Source organism: Ursus maritimus, unplaced genomic scaffold (assembly GCF_017311325.1).
Source record: "Ursus maritimus isolate PB19 unplaced genomic scaffold, ASM1731132v1 scaffold_20, whole genome shotgun sequence".
NCBI classification, from domain to species: Eukaryota; Metazoa; Chordata; class Mammalia; order Carnivora; family Ursidae; genus Ursus; species Ursus maritimus.
The window spans coordinates 57,122,956-57,143,038 of record NW_024424453.1 but is presented as its reverse complement, the minus strand read 5'-3'; the positions used below and the strand labels follow the sequence as shown (position 1 = coordinate 57,143,038).

At 41.1% G+C, this 20,083-nt stretch overlaps 1 protein-coding gene across 2 annotated transcripts in view; it reads right to left on the bottom strand.

The window, feature by feature from the left end:
• Positions 1-260: 260 nt before the first annotated feature.
• The window catches only part of TCAIM (T cell activation inhibitor, mitochondrial), a 70,463-nt gene continuing 50,640 nt past the window's right edge, over positions 261-20,083 (bottom strand). For both annotated transcript variants that reach the window (XM_040637036.1, XM_040637037.1), the window contains 5 exons: positions 19,936-20,033; positions 19,090-19,181; positions 15,669-15,901; positions 14,950-15,081; positions 261-1,967 (listed from right to left, as the gene is read on the bottom strand). In XM_040637036.1, the coding sequence (XP_040492970.1) occupies positions 1,727-1,967; positions 14,950-15,081; positions 15,669-15,901; positions 19,090-19,181; positions 19,936-20,033 (796 nt within the window). In that variant the 3' untranslated portion in view covers positions 261-1,726. The remainder of the gene's footprint in view (positions 1,968-14,949; positions 15,082-15,668; positions 15,902-19,089; positions 19,182-19,935; positions 20,034-20,083) is intronic.

The following is a 20,083-nucleotide window of genomic DNA, read 5'->3' as shown; positions in this document are numbered from 1 at the left end:
TGGACAGCCTGGGCTCAGGGCCTTCTTCTTCCTTGGGAGAGGTCTGGCCTGGGTCTGGGACTCAGGTCCCTTTGGAGACCATTTCTGACCCACGGCTTTATAGTTGGGTGGGTCTGATCCTGTGCCAGTTTTCAGTGGTGGCACAGAGTTTTCCCTTTTATGTTAGATTGGGAGAGGAGGTCAAATAGGCCATCAATTTTTTGTAACTTCCTATTACGTCACAATAGTTGTAGAACTATTAATAAGTGAATAACAAGAAAAACAATCTGATTAAGTATTATTTATTATATTATTAACAACAATCAGTTCTGAGACAAAGTCCAATTCAAAACAATACTATGGATTCTATTATTAGTTGATTTTAGAAATGGCATAATCCAAACCTTATTTCAGTAAGTTTTCTTATGTACTCTTTAAGGAAGGAATTTTTCACCCCCATCATTTGGCTCTGGAAAATCTTTATAGGCAACATTTTTACATTATAAAAAAGAAATAAAAAAACCAAAAAACCTCAATATAGTTGTTACTGAAGGTTTGAAGAGAAAAATTACAAGTCACTATTTCTTTTGAACATATATTTGAATTTGAATTTAAACAGTTTAAATAACAGTGTTTTAGATAAATTTGAAATGTACTTCAAGAATGGCTGTTAACAGCTCCTTTTCTTTCTGATGCACTGTAGGAAAAAAATTCCTTTCCCATTTCTTCAGCAGTAGGGGCTACAAAAATGGTGTCCCGAATTAGGATTCGCCTTATCCTCCTTGAGAAATGAGCCAAAGAGGTTTTGGATCTGGTGAAATATATTATCTGAAAGGAAACACCTGTGGAGAGAAGGCCCTGTGTCTCCCCCGTGTCCCTGGGGGCTGAGCTGTGCTGTGGCCTCAGGGAGTCCACACAACCATGCACAAGGGGCAGCTCAAAGGGGCCTCACCCCATGTGCAAAACACTGGTAGGAACAGGAAGACCGGGGTTGCGGGGGTGACAGAAATCCTGAATGGCCTGAACCATTTTACACTCCCTACTTGCTAGAACTCTTGGGGAAACAAGCAAGGGTTTTTCTAGATAGTTTCTCCACAAAAACAAATGAGTCACCTCACTGATTCAAAGATATTTACTGTCTGTTAGTGCCATGCTACCAACAGTTATAATATTTTAATGGGTAGGAAAACTTATGGATTTAAACCTAAATTTTCTGTCACAAAGATGTTTTAACAAACTGGTATCAGACTGCTTATGACAATGTCAATACTATACATACATCCAATTGCTTTTTTCCCCTTCTCTTTCTCTCAGGAAAAATCTGGTTATCTAATTTTTGCTACCCATCGGTCTCCCCTACTGGCTGCAAAATACACGTTTGTGCTGACACGCGCGATGTGACTATAAAGTCGCATGTTGAGTGAGTTGCTGAATGAGACCTGCTTACACCTACCCACACTCACTCATATAAATATAGATATCCTTAACTCTGTAGAATCCCTCATTTACATACTGCTAAAAATATGTTCTTTCACTAACATCTTTTTACCCAATCTTGCCAGATAAGAAACACCATAAAACTGGGAGATAAAACCTTTTAAAACAAGTGTTGTAGCAGAAATTAATTTTTTAAAAAGTTCTACAAACTTTGTTCTTGTAATATGTAAATAATACTGTTATATCAAATTGTGGATTTAAATAAGTTTAACAGTTTCTTATCTCTTCAAAAATAATACAGATTTCTGTGTTACTTAATGGCTTCTCCATCCTTCCAATTCCAAGGAATACAAAGGTCTCCATCTTGCATAACAGAATAAAAATGTGAAATGCAGAGATGCATCCCTTGTAGGTAAGGCAGTGACTGTTCTAGAAGCCTCTTACAACAATCCACCATTTGTATGCTAGAAACGCTGGGCTCCTTATAAAACTTTTCCAGAGAAAATTTCTTCGTTGATGCCTGTATCAATTCATTTTCAATAACCTTTAACCTGTTATATTGAAAATAAACATAATATTGCCACAAGCTATCACCAAATAAAAGAACATAAAATGTAGATATAATTTTATATATTGGGGCTCTTTCTTTCAAGATTTTATTTAAATTCAAGTTAGTTCACATATAGTGTAGTGTTAGTTTCAGAGGTGGAGCTCAGTGGTTCATCAGTTGCGTGTAACACCCAGCGCTCATTCCATCACGTGCCCTCCTTAATGCCCACCACCCAGTTACCCCATCCCCCCACCTACTTCCCCTCCAGCAACCCTCAGTTTGTTCCCTATAGTTAAGAGTCTCTTACAGTTTGTCTCCCTTTCTGTCTTTATCTTATTTTTCCTTCCTTTCCCCATGTTCATCTGTTTTGTTTCTTAAATTCCACGTATGAGTGAGATCATATGGTATGTGTCTCTTTCTGACTCACTTACTTCCCTTAGCATAATACCCTCTCGTTCCATCCATGTCATTGAAATGGCAAGATTTCATTCTTACCTATGGCTGAGTAATATTCTACTTTATCCATTCATCTGTTGATGGACATCTGGGCTCTTTCCATATTTTGGCTATTGTGGACATTGCTGCTACAAACACTGGAGCCTAACTTTCTACTCTCGACACTGAAAATGGTATCCACAAAGGGTAAATGACATACTTAGAAGACATGTCAATAGTTCTTGTGCATGTATCTCTGAAAATATTTGTTAAATCTTTTAGCAGCAATGGGTAAAAATAATTAAGACATAATTTCAAAAGTTCTTATCTTGCCTCACTGAGCAGCTGTCAGTGACCAAAGAAAGCAGAAAGCTGAGTGTAAAAGCCCTAGTTTTAGGAACCACATACAGTCTGACCCTTGGGCAGTAATGACTTCTAGAGACTCCCAAACACCCAGCAGGCTCACACAAGACCAGGCACCTGGGGAGGAGGCATCTCCCCTCTGCTCTCTTCTATGCCCATCAGCTCCCTTTCTGTTCCCTCCCCTTGGCCTGTGGGCTACCATGTCTCTTGTTCCATTAAGGACTTGAGTGAAGGCCTACAAAGCAGACAACTCAAGGCAGAACTCAGTATCTTAAATACATTCTCCCACAGGTGGCCAATGTTTATGGGTATATCTTGGTAAACAGATTCAATCCTCCAAATCTTGGGATGTGTGAAAGAGGCCTCCACCTTGAGGGGTGTGCAGACCAGCACATACATCTTTTGGGAAGCCCATGCAGTAAGGTGAGTAAAGCAAAACTGCCACAGTCAAGGGTTCCCAAAGAAGTTTAATTTAAGTATTGCATTGGTTAAAAATACCCAAATAACCTCTATTTACCCACTCTAAATATCCACATAAAGCAAAAAAGTACCATGAAATATCCATAAGCTGGAAAAATATTTGAAAACAGAAATGGTCATTGTAGTCAGCTGGCAGTCAGGAGCAGGGGTCTGTAATTACTGACTCACTCCCTTCAACAACACCCAGAACGCTTTCTCAGGTGCTGCCAGTTTTTTTTTCTGTAAGATTACTCCTTCTAGACAATGATGCTTAGAGATTCAAGAAGTTGGGCAGCAGTTAGGGTTGACAGGGTTCTCAGAATGTTCCAGTTGGACCTGTACTTATTCTTCCCAGGATTAGACAGGAAGAACCATAGGTACCATCAATAGCAGGGACTGACAAACTTTTTTTTGTAAAGGGCTTTTCTTACTGGCTAAAAAAAAAAAAAAAAATCTGGCTTAGAAATGGGGAGCCTGGGGGTGCCTGGGTGGCTCAGTCGTTAAGTGTCTGCCTTTGGCTCAGGGCGTGATCCCGGCGTTCTGGGATCCAGCCCCACATCAGGCTCCTCCGCTGGGAGCCTGCTCTTCCTCTCCCACTCCCCCTGCTTGTGTTCCCTCTCTCGCTGGCTCTATCTCTGTCAAATGAATAAATAAAATCTTTAAAAAAAAAAAGAAAACAGAAATGGGGAGCCTGGGAGAGATGGAAAGGATGGTGGAGGGGACCCTATTTCAACCGGTCCCCTGAATTTAGCTGGATATCTACCAAACCAGTCTGAACACCCGTGAAATCAGCCTGAGGTGTAAGAATATATAACTGGATCTCTACAAACAGAATATTTCCGGCCTTGAGGTATATGAAGCATGGAACTGTGATTCTGTGGAGAGATATCAGAAGACAAACAGAAGGGGGAGGGAACCGCCATAAGCTGGCCCCGGGAAGGAGATATAACACCAGAGCGCAAAAGCGTACCACACTGGGGACCAGGCACAGACTCAGAGCAGTAGCAGCAGGGAAAGGACTTTAGAGCAGCCCCCCAGACAGGATCCAGGGGTGGTGGGTGCACATGCCAACCAGATGTGGCTAGCGGTTTTAGAGGTACAGAGGGCAGTGATGTCCCACCTGGGCTCGACCCTTGGGAGTGTTGCTGTGGGGTGCTCAACCAGGGAGAGGTTGTGGTTTTTAGCGCAGACGGAAACGGAGACTGTGTAGTCCTGGAGAGCTCAGTGAAGAGCAGACTGTGATCTCTCTGTTCTGAGACAGGTTTGGTTGTGGTCACTTCTGCTCTCACGGAAGAGATGTGGAAGCCACCTGGGAAAGCCACCAGAGAACAAGAGCCCCCCAAAACCGGTTTTTACTGACACCCGCCACCCTCACGGGGGACAGGGTGACTCTGCCCAAGCAGGGTTGCCTGACTAATAGCAGAGCAGGCACCTCCCCCAGAAGACAGGCTGGAAGAACAAGAGGACGACAACCCTAGGGTCCCTATAAAACAGGTGCATCTTGCTGGGTTCGTGGTTAATACTGTGGACTCTGTACATTCCTTCAACCACCCCCGACAGAATGACTAAGAGGAGGAACCCCCCAAAAGGAAAACAATCAGAGACTGTGGCTGCTGCCACAGACCTAATGGGTACGGGTATAATCAAGATGTCGGAAATAGACTTCAGAGTAATAATTATGAAGGTGATATCTAGGCTTGAGAAAAATATTAGCAACAATATAGAATCTTTAAGGGCAGAAATGAGATCTAATCAGGCCTAACTTAAAAATGCTATGACTGAATGCAGTCTAAACTGGATACTCTGACTGCCAGGGTACACGAGGCAGGAGAATGAATTAGTGACCTAGAAGATGACAGAAAAGAAGGAAACCGAGGAGGCCTGGGAAAAACAGATTAAAGCCCAAGAGATGAGACTGAGAGAGATTAATGACACCATGTAACGTTCCAATGTCAGAATTACTGGGATCCCTGACGGGGTGGAGAGAGAGGTCTAGAAGATTTCTTTGAGAAATCATAGCTGAGAACTTCTCTAATCTGGGGAAGGAAACAAGCATTCGTGTCAAAGAGGCAGAGAGGACCCTTCTCAAGATCAATGAGAATAGACCGACACCCAGACATATAATAGTACAATTTGTAAATCTTAGATCCAAGGAAGCAATCTTGACAGTGGCTAGGGGGAAGGGATTTCTTAGGAACAGAGGGAGGAACATCAGAATAATGTCAGACCTGTCCACAAAGACCCAGTAAGCCAGAAAGGGCTGGCAAAACATATTCAGGGTACTAAATGAGAAGAATATGCAGCCAAGGATACTGTATCCAGCAAGGCTGTCATTCAGAATTGATGGAGAGATAAGGACCTTCCAAGACTGATAGAAACTGAAAGAATATGTGACCACCAAGCCAGCCCTACAAGAAATATTAAGGGGGGTTCTATAAAAGTAAAAAGACTCCAAGAGTGATACAGAACAGAAATTTACAATCTATAGAAACAAAGACTTCACAGGCAGCATGATATCATTAAAATCATATCTCTCAATAATCACTCTCAATGTGAATGGCCTAAATGCTCCCATAATGCCACAGGGTTGCAGATTGGATAAAAAGACATGACCCCTCTATTTGCTGTCTACAAGAGATTCATTCTGAACCTAAAGATACATCCAGACTGAAAGTGAAGGGATGGAAAACCATTTTTAATGCCAATGGACCTCAAAAGAAAGCTGGGGTAGCAATTCTCATATCAGACAGATTAGATTTTAAACTAAAGACTGTAGAGATACAGAAGGACACTATATTATTCTTAAAGGATGTATCCAACAAGTGGATATGACAATTATAAATATCTATGCCCCCAACAGGGGAGCAGGTAGAAAGACAAGCCAACTCTTAACCAGAATAAAGAGACATATAGATAAAAATACATTAATAGTAGGGGACCTCAACACTCCATTATCAGAAATAGATCACCTAAGCAGAAAATCAACAAAGAAACAAGAGCTTTGAATGACATACTGGACCAGATGGACCTCATAAATATATACAGAACACTACACCCCAGAACAACAGAATACTCCTTCTTTTCGAATGCACATGGAACTTTCTCCAGAATAGACCATATACTGGGTCACAAAACAGGTCTCAACCAATACCAAAAGACTGAGATTATTCCCTGCATATTCTCAGACCACAATGCTTTGAAACTGGAACTCAAACATGAGGAAAAATTTGGAAGAAATTAAAACACTTGGAAACTAAGAACCATCCTGCTCAAGAATGATTGGGTAAACCAAGAAATTAAAAATCAGTTGAAACAATTTTTGGAGACCAACGAGAAGGAAAACACATCAGTGCAAAACCTATGGGATGCTGCAAAGGCAGTGCTAAGGGGAAAATACTTAGCCACCAAGCCTCACTCAAAAGAACAGAAAAATCTAAAATCAGTCTTTATGTTCTCACCTCAAGAACTGGAGTTGGAGCAAAAGAACAGGCCTAACCCACACATGAGAAGGCAGTTGATCAAGATTAGAGCAGAGACCAATGAATTAGAAACCAGGAGCACAGTAGAGCAGATCAACAGAACTAGAAGCTGGTTCTTTGAAAGAATAAATAAGATCGATAAGCCACTGGCACGACTTATTCAAAAGAATAGAGAAAGGACCCAAATTAATAAAATTATGAATGAAAGGGGAGAGATCACAACCAACACCAATGAAATAGGAAGGATCATTAGAAACTTTTATCAACAAGTTTATGCCAATAAATTAAACAACCTGGAAGAAATAGATGCCTTCCTGGAAACCTATAAACTACCAAGACTGAAACAGGAAGAAATTGATTATTTAAACAGACCGATTAATTATGAAGAGATTGAAGCAGTGATCAAAAACCTCCCCCCAAAAAAGAGTCCAGGGCCTGACGGATTCCCCGGGGAATTCTATCAAACATTCAAAGAGGAAATAATAGCTATTCTCCTGAAGCTGTTTCAAAAAATAGAAACAAGGAAAACTACCAAACTCATTCTTTGAGGCCAGTATTACCTTGATCCCCAAACCAGGCAAAGACCACATCAAAAAGGAGAGTTACAGACCGATATCCCTGATGAATATGGATGCCAAAATTCTCAACAAGATCCTAGCTAATAGGATCCAACAGTACATTAAAAGGATAATCCATCATGACCAAGTGGGATTCATCCCTGGGATGCAAGCATGGTTCAATATTCACAAATCGATCAGCATGATACATTATATCAACGAAAAAGTGTCAAGAACCATATGATCCTCTCAATTGATGCAGAAAAGGCATTTGACAAAATACAGCATCCTTTCCTGATTAAAACCCTTCAGAGTGTAGGGATAGAGGGTACATTCCTCAATTTCATAAAAAACATCTATGAAAAGCCTACAGCAAATATCATTCTCAATGGAGAAAAGCTGAAAGGCCTTTCTGTTAAGATCAGGAACACGACATGGATGCCCACTCTTGCCACTATTATTCAACATAGTACTAGAAGTCCTTGCAACAGCAATCAGACAACAAAAAGGGATCAAAGGTATTCATATCAGCAAAGAAGAAGTCAAACTGTCACTCTTCGCAGATGACATGATACTCTATATGGAAAACCCAAAAGACTCCACCCCCAAATTACTAGAACTTATAGAGCAATTCAGTAATATGTCGGGATACAAAATCAGTGCTCAGAAATCAGTTGCATTTCTATACACGAACAATGAGACTGAAGAAAGAGAAACTAGGGAATCAATTCCATTTACAATAGCACCAAAAATCATATGATATCTTGGAATTAACTTAACCAGAGATGTAAACTATACTCTATACTTCTATACTCTAGAAACTACAGATCACTCTTGAAAGACATTGATGAAGACACAAAAAGATGGAAAAACATTCCATGCTCATGGATCAGAAGAATAAACATAGTTAAAATGTGTATGCTACCCAGAGCAATCTACACTTTCAATGCTATCCTGATCAAAATACCAATGACTTTTTTCAAAGAATTGGAACAAACAGCCCTTACATTTGTATGGAACCAGAAAAGGCCCCGAATTGCCAAGGAAATGTTGAAAAGGAACAAAAAAGCTGGGGGCATCACGTTGCCTGATTTCAAGCTATACTACAAAGCTGTGATCACAAAGACAGCATGGTACTGGCACAAAAACAGACACATAGACCAATGGAACAGAACAGAGAACCCAGAAATGGACCCTCGGCTCTATGGGCAACTAATCTTTGACAAAGCAGGAAAATACATCCAGTGGAAAAAAGAAACTCTCTTCAATAAATGGTGCTGGGAAAATTGGACAGCTACATGCAAAAGAATGAAACTTGACCACTCTCTCACACCAGACACAAAGATAAACTCCAAATGGATGAAAGACCTTGATGTGAGATAGGAATCCATCAAAATCACAGAGGAGAACATAGGCTGTAACCTCTTTGACATCGGCCACAGCAACTTCTTTCAAGTCACGTCTCCAAAGGCAAGGGAAACAAAAGAAAAAATGAACTTTTGGGACTTCATCAAGATAAAAAGCTTCTGCACAGCCAAGGAAACAGTCAAAAAAACTAAGAGGCAGCCCACGGAATGGGAGAAGACATTTGCAAATGACACTACAGATAAAGGACTGGTATCCAAGATCTACAAAGAACTTCTCAAACTCAATACATGAGAAACAAGTAAACAAATCATAAAATGGGCAGAAGATATGAATAGACACTTTTCCAATGAAGACATACAAATGGCGAACATATACATGAAAAAATGTTCAAAATCATTAGCCATTAGGGAAATTCAAATCAAAACCACACTGAGATACCACCTTACGTGAATTAGAGTGGCAATAATTGACAAGGCAAGAAACCTCAATTGCTGGAGAGGATGTGGAGAAAGGGGATCCCTCTTACACTGTGGGAATGCAAGTTGGTACAGCCACTTTGGAAAACAGTGTGGAGGTCCCTTAAAAAGTTAAAAATAGAGCTACCCTGTGATCCAGCAATTGGACTACTGGGTATTTACCCCAAGATACAAATGTAGTGATGAGAAGGGCCATATGCACCCCAATGTTCATAGCAGGTTTTGTCCACAATAGCTAAATTGTGGAAAGAGCCGCGATGCCCTTCAACAGATGACTGGATTAAGAAGATGTGGTTCATATATACAATGGAATATTACTCAGACATCAGAAAGAACGACTACCCAACATTTGCAGCAACATGGACGGGAGTGGAGGATAATATGCTAAGTGAAATAAGTCAAGCAGAGAAAGACAATTATATAGTTTCACTCATTTATGGAATATAAGAAATAGTAGGGAAATGGGTAGGAGAAGGAAGGGAAGAATGAAGGCGGGGGTAAACAGAAGGGGGAATGAACCACGAGAGACTGTGGCTTCTGGGCAACAAACTGAGGGCTTCATAGGGGAGAGGGTGGGGGATTGGGATAGGCCGGCGATGGGTATTAAAGAGGGCATGTATTGCATGGAGCACTGGGTGTTATACGCAAATAATGAATCATGGAACACTACATCAAAAACTAAGGATGTACTGTATGGTGACTAACATAACATAATAAAAAATTATTGATAAAAAAAAAAGACTGTAGTAAGAGATGCAGAAGGACTCTATATCATTCTTAAAGGGTCTATCCAACAAGAGGATCTAACAATTGTAAATATCTATGCCCCCAACAGGGGAGCAGCCAACTACATAAGCCAACTCTTAACCAAAACAAAGAAATACATTGATAATAATACTTTAATAGTAGGAGACCTCAACATTCCACTCTCAGCAATAGACAGATCAGCTATGCAGAAGATCAACAAAGAAACAAGAGCTTTCAATGACACACTGGACCAGATGGACTTCATAGATATATGTACAGAACACTCCACCCTAAAACAACAGAATACTCATTCTTCTCAAGTGCATATGGAACTTTCTCCAGAACAGACCACATACTGGGTCACAAATCCGGTATCGGCCAATACCAAAATACTGAGATTATTCCCTGCATATTCTCAGACCACAATTCTTTGAAACTGGAACTCAATCACAAGAACAAATTTGCAAGGAATTCAAACACTTGGAAGCTAAGGACCATCCTGCTTAAGAATGTTTGGGTCAACAAGGAAATTAAAGAAGAACTTAAACAATTCATGGAAACCAATGAGAAAGAAAACACATTGGTCCAAAACCTATGGGATACTGCAAAGGAGGTTGTAAGGGGGAAATACATAGCCATCCAAGCCTCTCTCGAAAACTCAGAAAAATCCCGAATACAAAAGCTAACTTTACACCTTAAAGAACTGGAGAAAGAACAACAAATAAAGCCTAAGCCAAGCAGAAGAGAAGTAATAAAGATTAGAACACAAATCAATGGATTAGAAACCAGAAATACAGTACAGCAGATCAATGAAACTAGAACCTTGTTGTTTGAAAGAATTAATAAGATTGATAAGCCACGGCCAGACTTATCCAAAAGAAAGGAGAAAGGACCCAAATTAATAAAATCATGAATGAAAAAGGAGAGATCACGACTAACACCAAGGAAATAGAAACAATTCTTAGAAATTACTATCAACAACTATGTGCAAATAAATTAAGCAACCTGGAAGAAATGAATCCATCCTGGAACCCTATAAACTACCAAGACTGAAACAGGAAGAAACTGACAACCTGAATAGACCAATAACCAGTAACAAAATTGAAGCAGTGATCAAAAACCTCCCAAAAAATGAGTCCAGGGCCTGATGGATTCTCAGGGGAATTCTATCAAACATTTAAAGAAGAAATAATACCTATTCTTCTGAAGCTGTTTCAAAAAACAGAAACAGAAAGAAAACTTCCAAACTACTTCTATGAGGCCAGCGTTACCTTGATCCCAAAACCAAAGACCCCATCAAAAAGGAGAATTACTGACCATTATCCCTGATGAATATGGACGCCAAAATTCTCAACAAGATCCTAGCTAATAGGACTCAACAGTACATTAAAAGGATTATCCATCCTGACCAAGTGGGATTCATCCCTGGGATGCAAGGGTGGTTCAACATTCGCAAATCAATCAGTGTGATATAACACATTAATAAGAGAAGAGACAAAAACCATGTGATCCTCTCAATTGATGCAGAAAAACCATCTCACAAAGTACAACACCCTTTCCTGATTGAAACTCTTCAGAGTGTAGGGACAGAGGGAACATTCCTCAAATTCATAAACACTATCTATGAAAAGCCCACAGTGAATATCATTCTCAATGATATTCCTTAAGATCAGGAACACGACAGGGATGCCCACTCTCGCCATTATTGTTCAACAGAGTTATTAGAAGTCCTAGCTTCAGCAATCAGACAAGAAGAAATAAAAGGCATTCAAACTGGCAAAGAAGAATCTCTCTTCGCAGATGACATGATATTTTATGTGGAAAACCCAAAAGACTCCACCCCCAAATTACCAGAACTCATACAGCAATTCAGTAATGTGGCGGGATACAAAATCAATGCACAGAAATCAGCTGCTTTTCTCTACACTAACAATGTAAGTGTAAAAAGAGAAATTGGGGAATCAATTCCATTTACAATAGCACCAAAAAGCATAAGCTACCTTGGAATAAACCTAACCAAAGAGGTAAAGGATCTATACTCTAGAAACTACAGAACACTTATGAAAGAAAAAAAGACCCAAAAAGAAGGAAAAACATTCCATGCTCAGGGATTGGAAGAATAAACATTGTTAAAATGTCTATGCTACCCAGAGCAATCTATTTCTTTCGACGCCATCCCCACCAAAATACCAAAGGCATTTTTCAAAGAGCTGGAACAAACAATCCTAAAATTTGTATGGAATCAGAAAAGACCCCAAATCTCCAAGGAACTGTTGAAAAGGAAAAACAAATCTGGGGGCATCACAATGCTGGATTTCGAGCTGTACTACAAAGCTGTGATCACAAAGACAGCATGGTACTGGCACAAAAACAGACACATAGACCAATGGAACAGAACAGAGAATCCAGAAATGGACCCTCGGCTTTTTGGGCACCTAATCTTTGACAAAGCAGGAAAAAACATCCAATGGAAAAAAGACAGTCTCTTCAACAAATGGTGCTGGGAAAATTGGACAGCTACAAGCAAAAGAATGAAACTTGACCACTCTCTCACACCAGACACAAAGATAAACTCTAAATGGATGAAAGACCTCGATGTGAGACAGGAGTCCATCAAACATAGGCAGTAACCTCTTCGACATGCTAAGAAGTCATGCAGTCTTTGGCGAGTCTACTTGGGACCCAGATATTAGCTTAGAATACTGGTTTTAAACCATCCACCAAGCCAAGGGTCCTGCAGAGGTACTCAGAGGAACCCCATGGGTATGAGTGGCTTCTAGTTCCCTTCCCCTCACCTGAAAGCTTTTATCTCTTTTATAAATTGGGCTTCCACTTGAGAATCCACTTTATAGAGATATGCAGCTAAAAAGTGAAAACCACAGTCTAAGAACACACTTCATCTGCGGAAAGCCAGTAGTCTTAACCACCCCCTAATGATTACAATGAAGGCAACCTTAATAGTGTGGGGAGAACAGAGTGAAGGGAAGGAGAAGGCAAAGGGGAGGAAAAACTCTGGGCCCAGAGTCAGAGGTCTGCAGAGGGATGAAGGCAATGAGTTAGAGGGAAGGTATATTGGGACCAGCAACAAAGTGGCTTCCTCTCCATGGGGAATGAAACAGGGACAAGGGCGCCAGAGCCAGAGCCAGAGCCAGAAAGGGGCTCAGGAAACATGCACGTTAATGAATTCAGCCAATGGATGCTTTCTGAAGGCTGCCTGTGTGCCCTGCACTGATCCTGGGATGGGAGGGAACAGAAGAGACAAAAGTCTCTGTCCTCATGATGCTTACATTCTGTCTGGGGGGCTTAGGCAATAAATAAGTGAGGAAAACAGCTTGTCAGAGACCAGTGGTGTTGAGTGCAAGGGAGCAAGGCAGACCAGTGGCAGTGGAGGGGAGCCACAGGCAAGGGCACTGGTTGCGGCTGTGATCACAGAAGACATCACTGAGAGGGCAGACATGCGCTGAGACCTGAGAGAGGTGAAGGGCAAACCAGGACGACACCAGGAAGAGCCGCTCCAGGGTGCTGGAGGAAGATAAAAGGGCCATCCAGCTGGAGCAAAATGAGTGAGGGGAAAGTCAAGGGGACCCTAGCCTGTAGGCCAGCTCAGCGGGAGTGACAGGCCCTGACGGGACTTCTCACAGGGTGACTCACTCTGGCTGCTCTGATGAGTCACTGTATTGACCTGACTGGTAGCATGGAACTTTCAAAAACTAACCTATGTGAATCTCATTTCTTTTTATTTTACTTCCTCAAAATCTAGCAGAAATACACCAAAGCTACAAAATGGCCATTGAAAAAAACAGAAGCAGCAACTACAGGGTAGCCAACAAAATCATCGGCCCTCACAGTGACACATGGGCCAGAGCTGCTCCCCAGGGTTAGAGCTGACTTACAACAGAGAGAAATCACATCACAAACACGAAGGCTTACCAGCCAGTCAAGAAATGGGACATTCGTGCCATCAGATCTGGCCAACAGAGCGGTCACCAAGTCCACAAGCAAAACAAAGAGATGTAGCTCCTTCACTTATTTTATACACAAAACGATCCTGTTATCTCGTGTCTTTTATGGCTCCTCCATTGCTACCCTTTCTTTCAGAGAAGCAACCGGTGGGGATGGAGGAGTGAATGGGGGGCAAGACAGGAGAAATGCAGAACTGACAGCTCTCCGGCACACTGCTGAACGGTTACCTCAGACCCTCTACCTTCCTGGTTCTGGTCTCTGTCCTCCTCAGTGCAGCCACGTCCTCTGGGCCACTGTGTTCCCTTCAGCGCCCCTGTGGCCCTCCGGGAGCACTAGCCTTGGTGCTTCTCACTCAGCCCCTCTCTGGCCCAGCCACCACTGACCTGTGCAGAACCCGCACCTCCCACTAGAAACGCAGTCCAGGAAGGCAGGGACCTGGCCCCATCGTTCTCTCAGTGGCACCTGTCACAGCCTCGGGCACACAACAGTCATGTCAAAAGACCACTAAATGAATAAACGAGTGAATACATTCCCAGTATCCAAACCTCCTTTGCCAACATCCTTAGAAAAACCTCTTGAATGTAATATCCTCCTTTCTTCATAGGAGACACATAAAACATTATTGAGCAGTATCCAGTACCCACGAATCAGGAAACTCTTGGGTATGAGTACTTCAAAGATACAAACAACATAGAGACAGGACTGCTTACGAACTGCAACAATTTTTTACTTTAAAACTTCTTCTCATTTACTTAAAATCAGTAGTTCTCAAAGTTTTAAACCATCAAGACTCCTGTTATTCAAGCAGTAACTGAATTTTTCCTTGTTGCTACCTTTTTCCATCTAGAGAATTTCTTTCTGATATTCTTATCTTTTGTTCTGCTCCTGAACTGACTTTTATACTAACAAGTCTTGCTTCTCAAATGGAGGCACATGGCGGTAATGTCACTGAGGCTGTTACAATCAGAAATACCACATGCAATTCCTGGCAGACCGGGGGCCATGGAATATGTACAAACCAGTCCATTTCTTAAGTTTCATGCAGTTTTTATGTCCCATCTTTATGAATTCTGAATACCTGGATTTTGACAGACAGACTGACTGGTAGGACATTACAAAGGGCTCATGGCACTTACTCTTCTTTTCTTTTCATGTTGTCTCTCGCCTGCTGGGCTTTGGTGAGGATAAACCAGTGGAGGTTTGCTGGGTCACAGAGGCTTGGGATGTTAAAGTGCCCGAGTTCGTGCAAGCTTGGGGCATATCTGTCACTGTACCAAAACACATGTGAAAGGAAAAATCACTCATCCCTCATTCCGCACTCCACCCCCAAAGAAAATATTTCAGTAGTCTGATGAGTGATGAAGGAATTCATCAAGAAAATCCACTTTAAAAAGTATAGCAAAATTATGCTTTAAGTTTTGCTGTTCCCCAAAGAGACACACTTCCAGGAGAACCACATACTTCCTCACCCCGTGGCCACCTTCATCTGTAAGATGGAGGCTGTAGCCCACCTCACGGGGAGGTGTGAGCTGAGGCGTGCATTTAGCACCAAGCACAGGCTGTGAAAACAGTATGTGCACAAAAAATGTGGGTGATTGATTCAACATTAGTTTAATCCTAGAAAGTTTTCCATAGGTTTGACTTTGCCCTGTAAGTGGCAGTGTATTTCAACAGTGTTCTAGACAGTCAATCCTTCAATCCCTTCGAGTTGGCTTTTCTAATGTGTAAAAGAGTGTTGGTAACAAGTGATATTCTTTTCTTTAGTTCCTAAGAAAAACACAAAACAATTTAATCCACTTACACACACAACACATCAAGTGAAAGAATAAAAGTCATTCTCATCTTAGATATTTACCTGTTAAGGATCATCTGCAAACCACGCAGACTTCGAGGGTGAAAGGGTACTCTGTTTTTCAACAGTCTATTATGGAACACATCAAGAAGAGAGTAATATTCTTCAAGCGTCAATACTGGTTGCAATTCCTCGATATAAACCACTTGTATGCCTCCGAGAAGGTAGCTTATTTGGTCTTCTAAAAGCATCAGCCTCCTCTGAAGGTCAAAATAACTTGGTAATCTTTCAAAAAGCTACAGTATTTAAAAAAAAATGAAAGAAATATTTAGGTTGATGTTACTGTACTAGCTCAATTTTAGGATTCCAATAAATGGGATTGAGAAATTTTAACAAGAGAATTGTTTTCCTAGAAGGAAAGTTCTAGCAAGTGAAAGAGAAAGACAATGTAATGCTGGAAATATTAATATTCAAAACAAACCACTATAAATCTTAGGGATTTTTAGATAGGACTAAAGAGATTGTAGAAAAAAATAGGTTCCAAATGAAAATAAATCCTAAGTACTAACATTAAAATCTCAAATTAGTTTGGAATGATTACATGGTCTAATAAAGAAGGGTTTGAGAAAGCAATTACATGGATTTCAGCACCAAGTCTACTTCTTCAGAATTTACTTTAATTTGACAAAACTCAATTCCATGCAATAAACATCACTGAGCACCTACCATGTAATTAAGCACAAAATTGGGCCCCTGTAGTGTACAGATTAGAAGAGTTGGGCCCTGCTTTTCAGTCGGGGTGCAAGTAAACAAAACAAGAATCAGGATTCTTTGTGTAAGTGCCACGTCCACATGAGTGGATATAGAGAAGACGCTCCAGTAAAGGTTTCTAAGGAAGTCTAATGTGACCAGTCTGAAAAGACAGACAGGATTTTGCAAGAGTTAGATACACATGGAGGTGTGTCAGGGGAAGAGAGATGGAAGCCTGAAAAGGGGCAGCACACTCCAAGCCCTGGAGTCGGTACGGCTGTACTGGGAAGGCCCTGGTGTGCTGTGCTGAGGACTCAGACTGTACGTAGAGAGCTGGGGACGTACACGTACAGAGGAATGGGAAGGCATCAAAACCTCTGCTCTAATAAAAGCAATAGCAGTATACAAATTCTACAAGCTACTTGTAATAGGCTTCTAACAATCTGAAAATCATTCCCCTACCCACTTTCTCCATTTTTCTCTTAATGATTTGTCTATGTATAAATGGTAACCACCTTTAAAAAACTTATTATTTTCAGATAATTGTAGATTCATATATCTTTCACCCTTTCCCCAATGGTAACATCTTGCAAAACTACAGTATAACATCACAACTGGGAAACTGACATTGATACTACCCACTGACCTGATTCAGACTTCATCAGTTCTACTTACATTCAGTTGTGTGTATGTGTATATGTATTTAACTGTATGCAGTTTTATCCCGTGTGTAGATTCACATCCCATGACCACATGACACAGGACAGTTCCACCACAGGGATCCTGTGCGCCCAGTGATCCCCCACAGACCGCGGGGAGAGAACTCCCAACTCCCCCACCCCTGGCAACCACTAATCTGTTCTTTCCACCATTTTGTTATTTTAAGAATGTTACATAAGTGGAATCACACAGTATGTAATCTTTTGATACTGACTTTTTAACTCACCACAACGCCCTTGAGATCCACCCAGGCTATTGCTGGTGTGTGTAGTTATCCCTCGTCCTGTTGGGTCATGTTCTGCAGTACGGGTGTGCCACAGTTTACCCATTCACACCCTGAAGGACACTAGAGTTGTTCTAGTTGTTGGCTATTGTGCACATTCGTACACAGGTTTTTGTGTGATCTTTTCCAGAGTCCCTGTACCATTCTACATAGACCCCAGTGATGGATGAGTGACCCGGTGTTTGTGCACTCTTGCCAGAATTTGGTGATGTCACTACTTTTCATTTTAGCCATTCAAAAATATTTGTCATCTGTAGGTCTTCTGTGATGTAGCTGTTCATGTCTTTTTTCTTTTTGGATTGTTTTGACTATTGAGTTTTGAGAGCTCCTTTTTTTTTTATTTTTTTTTTAAGATTTTATTTATTTATTTGACAGAGAGAGAAGCAGCGAGAGAGGGAACACAAGCAGGGGGAGTGGGAGAGGAAGAAGCAGGCTCCCAGTGGAGCAGCCTGATGTGGGTTCGATCCCAGGACCCCAGGATCATGACCTGAGCCGAAGGCAGATGCTTAACGACTGAGCCACCCAGGTGCCCCTGAGAGTTCTTTATACACGGGGTACACAGACTTTGTCAGATATGGTTTGCAAATGTCTTCTATGGAATATCTGATTTCAATAGACACTTCACAAAAGAAAGTACGTGGACAGCAAATAAGCCCATAAAAAGATCCTCTCCATCATCTGTCATTATGGAAATGCAAATTAAATCCACGAGATAGCACACACACCTATTAGAATGGCTAAAATTAAAAAGACCACCATCGCATTAGCAGTTTTTCAAAAGGTAAAATACCCTAACATATGATCCAACTATTACACTTTTAGGAGAAAAGGAAATACATGTGCCTGTGGACATAATGTTTCTAACAGCTTTATTTCCCATCACCAAAACCGACATAACTCAATACCCACCAATAGGTAAATGGGTAAACAAACTAGTATATTTATATGATGGAATACTACATGGAAATAAAAAGGAATAAATTCTGTATACATGCAACAGCATGGATGAATCTGAAAATAATTATGTCAAATGAAAGAAAACAGAACCCCCCCCCCAAAGAAGTATATGCTTTGTGATTCCACTTATGTGAAACAGTAATATAAACTGATTTATAGTGACAGAGAGCAGGCCACTGGTTGCTTGGGTGGAATGCAGGTGGATGGAGGAGAGAGTTCACAAAGGGACATAAGCATGCTTTTGTGGGTGATTATACATCCCGTCTGGATTGTGTTAATGGCTTCATGGGTATTTACACATGCTAAATCTCATCGAATTATACACACTATATGCAGTTTATTATACGTCAATTATAACAGTAAATCTGTTAAAACCAAAACAACAGATTGCAGGCCTTTTTAGGCTATGCTTCAGAAAAGACTATAAAATTTCCATATAACACCCAGTGCACCATGCAATACGTGCCCTCCTTGGGTGTTACACGCAAGTAAGGAATCATGGAGCCTTACATCAGAAACCAGGGATGTACTGTATGGTGACTGACATAATACAATAAAAAATATTTAAAAAAAAGACTATAAAATTTCCAAATAAAAACTGACTTAAAAATCAGGCCTCTAAGTGTTTTAACTACATGATAATAAACATCTATTTTGAAAATAGCTGAAACTATGATTTGAGTTTTTTTAGTTCACTGACATAATAGCATAGTTTGAAACAAAAGTAGGTCTATGACAAATCAGAGATTTTTTTGCTTTGAAACTTCTCCTTACTTTTGTCCAGTGATGATGGACGTCCATTGTCCCCAGCATCACATGGCCCACTGCACTCACCCCGGACCGGTCCGTAAATATTACTCTACATCCTGATGATAAAACACAAACCCTTTGGTCACTGTCCAGAGATGCTTCATGTTTTTAGCATTGTGCAAATAATTACTTAAATTTAGTATACAAATTCAGGATTAAATTCAGTAGAAGCTTAAAGGCTAATTTTTCATTTTATTTTATGTTATGTTATGTTATGTTATGTTATTTTTAAAGATTTATTTATTTGACAGAGAGAGCACAACCAGGGAGAGTGGCAGGCAGAGGAAGAGGGAGAAGCAGGCTCCCCGCAGAGCAGGGGGAGCCTGATGTGGGACTCGATCCCAGGACCCTGGGATCATGACCTGAGCCAGAGGCGGTCGCTTAGCCAACTGAGCCACACAGGTGCCCAAGGCTAATTAAAAAAAAGGTTTTAATAAAAAGATATATTTTAGAGAGTGGGAGAGAAAGAAGGCACAAGGCTGAGCATGTGAGGGAGGGAGGGACAGAGGGGGAGGAAGAAAATCTCAAGCAGACTCCCTGCTGAGCGGGCAGCTTGCCGCCGGGCTCCATCTCAGGACCATGAGATCATGAGCTGAGCTGAAATCAAGTCCCTCGCTTAACGGACTGAGTCACCCAGGCGCCCCTTAAAGGCTAATTTCATGTCGTCATTTTATTCAAAGGAACAGATTTAAAAATTCAGCTGTGATAAAGTGATATCTGTAAGGTCTTTTAACACTTAGTTTTCCTCCACAGTCTACAGATGTGTATAGCCCTTGAGTGATATTTTAAAAGAAAATGGAAATTGTTTACCTTTCGCATTTTTAAGTGTTTCCAAGTTCTGCTGTGCTAAGCGGCCTAAACTCTGAAGCTGGCTACAGCGATGGGCGACGCCCCAGCTCCTCTGCCACCTAGAACGACAGAGCACACAGAAGCGTTAACAGCAGGCGTCCCTGAGGGA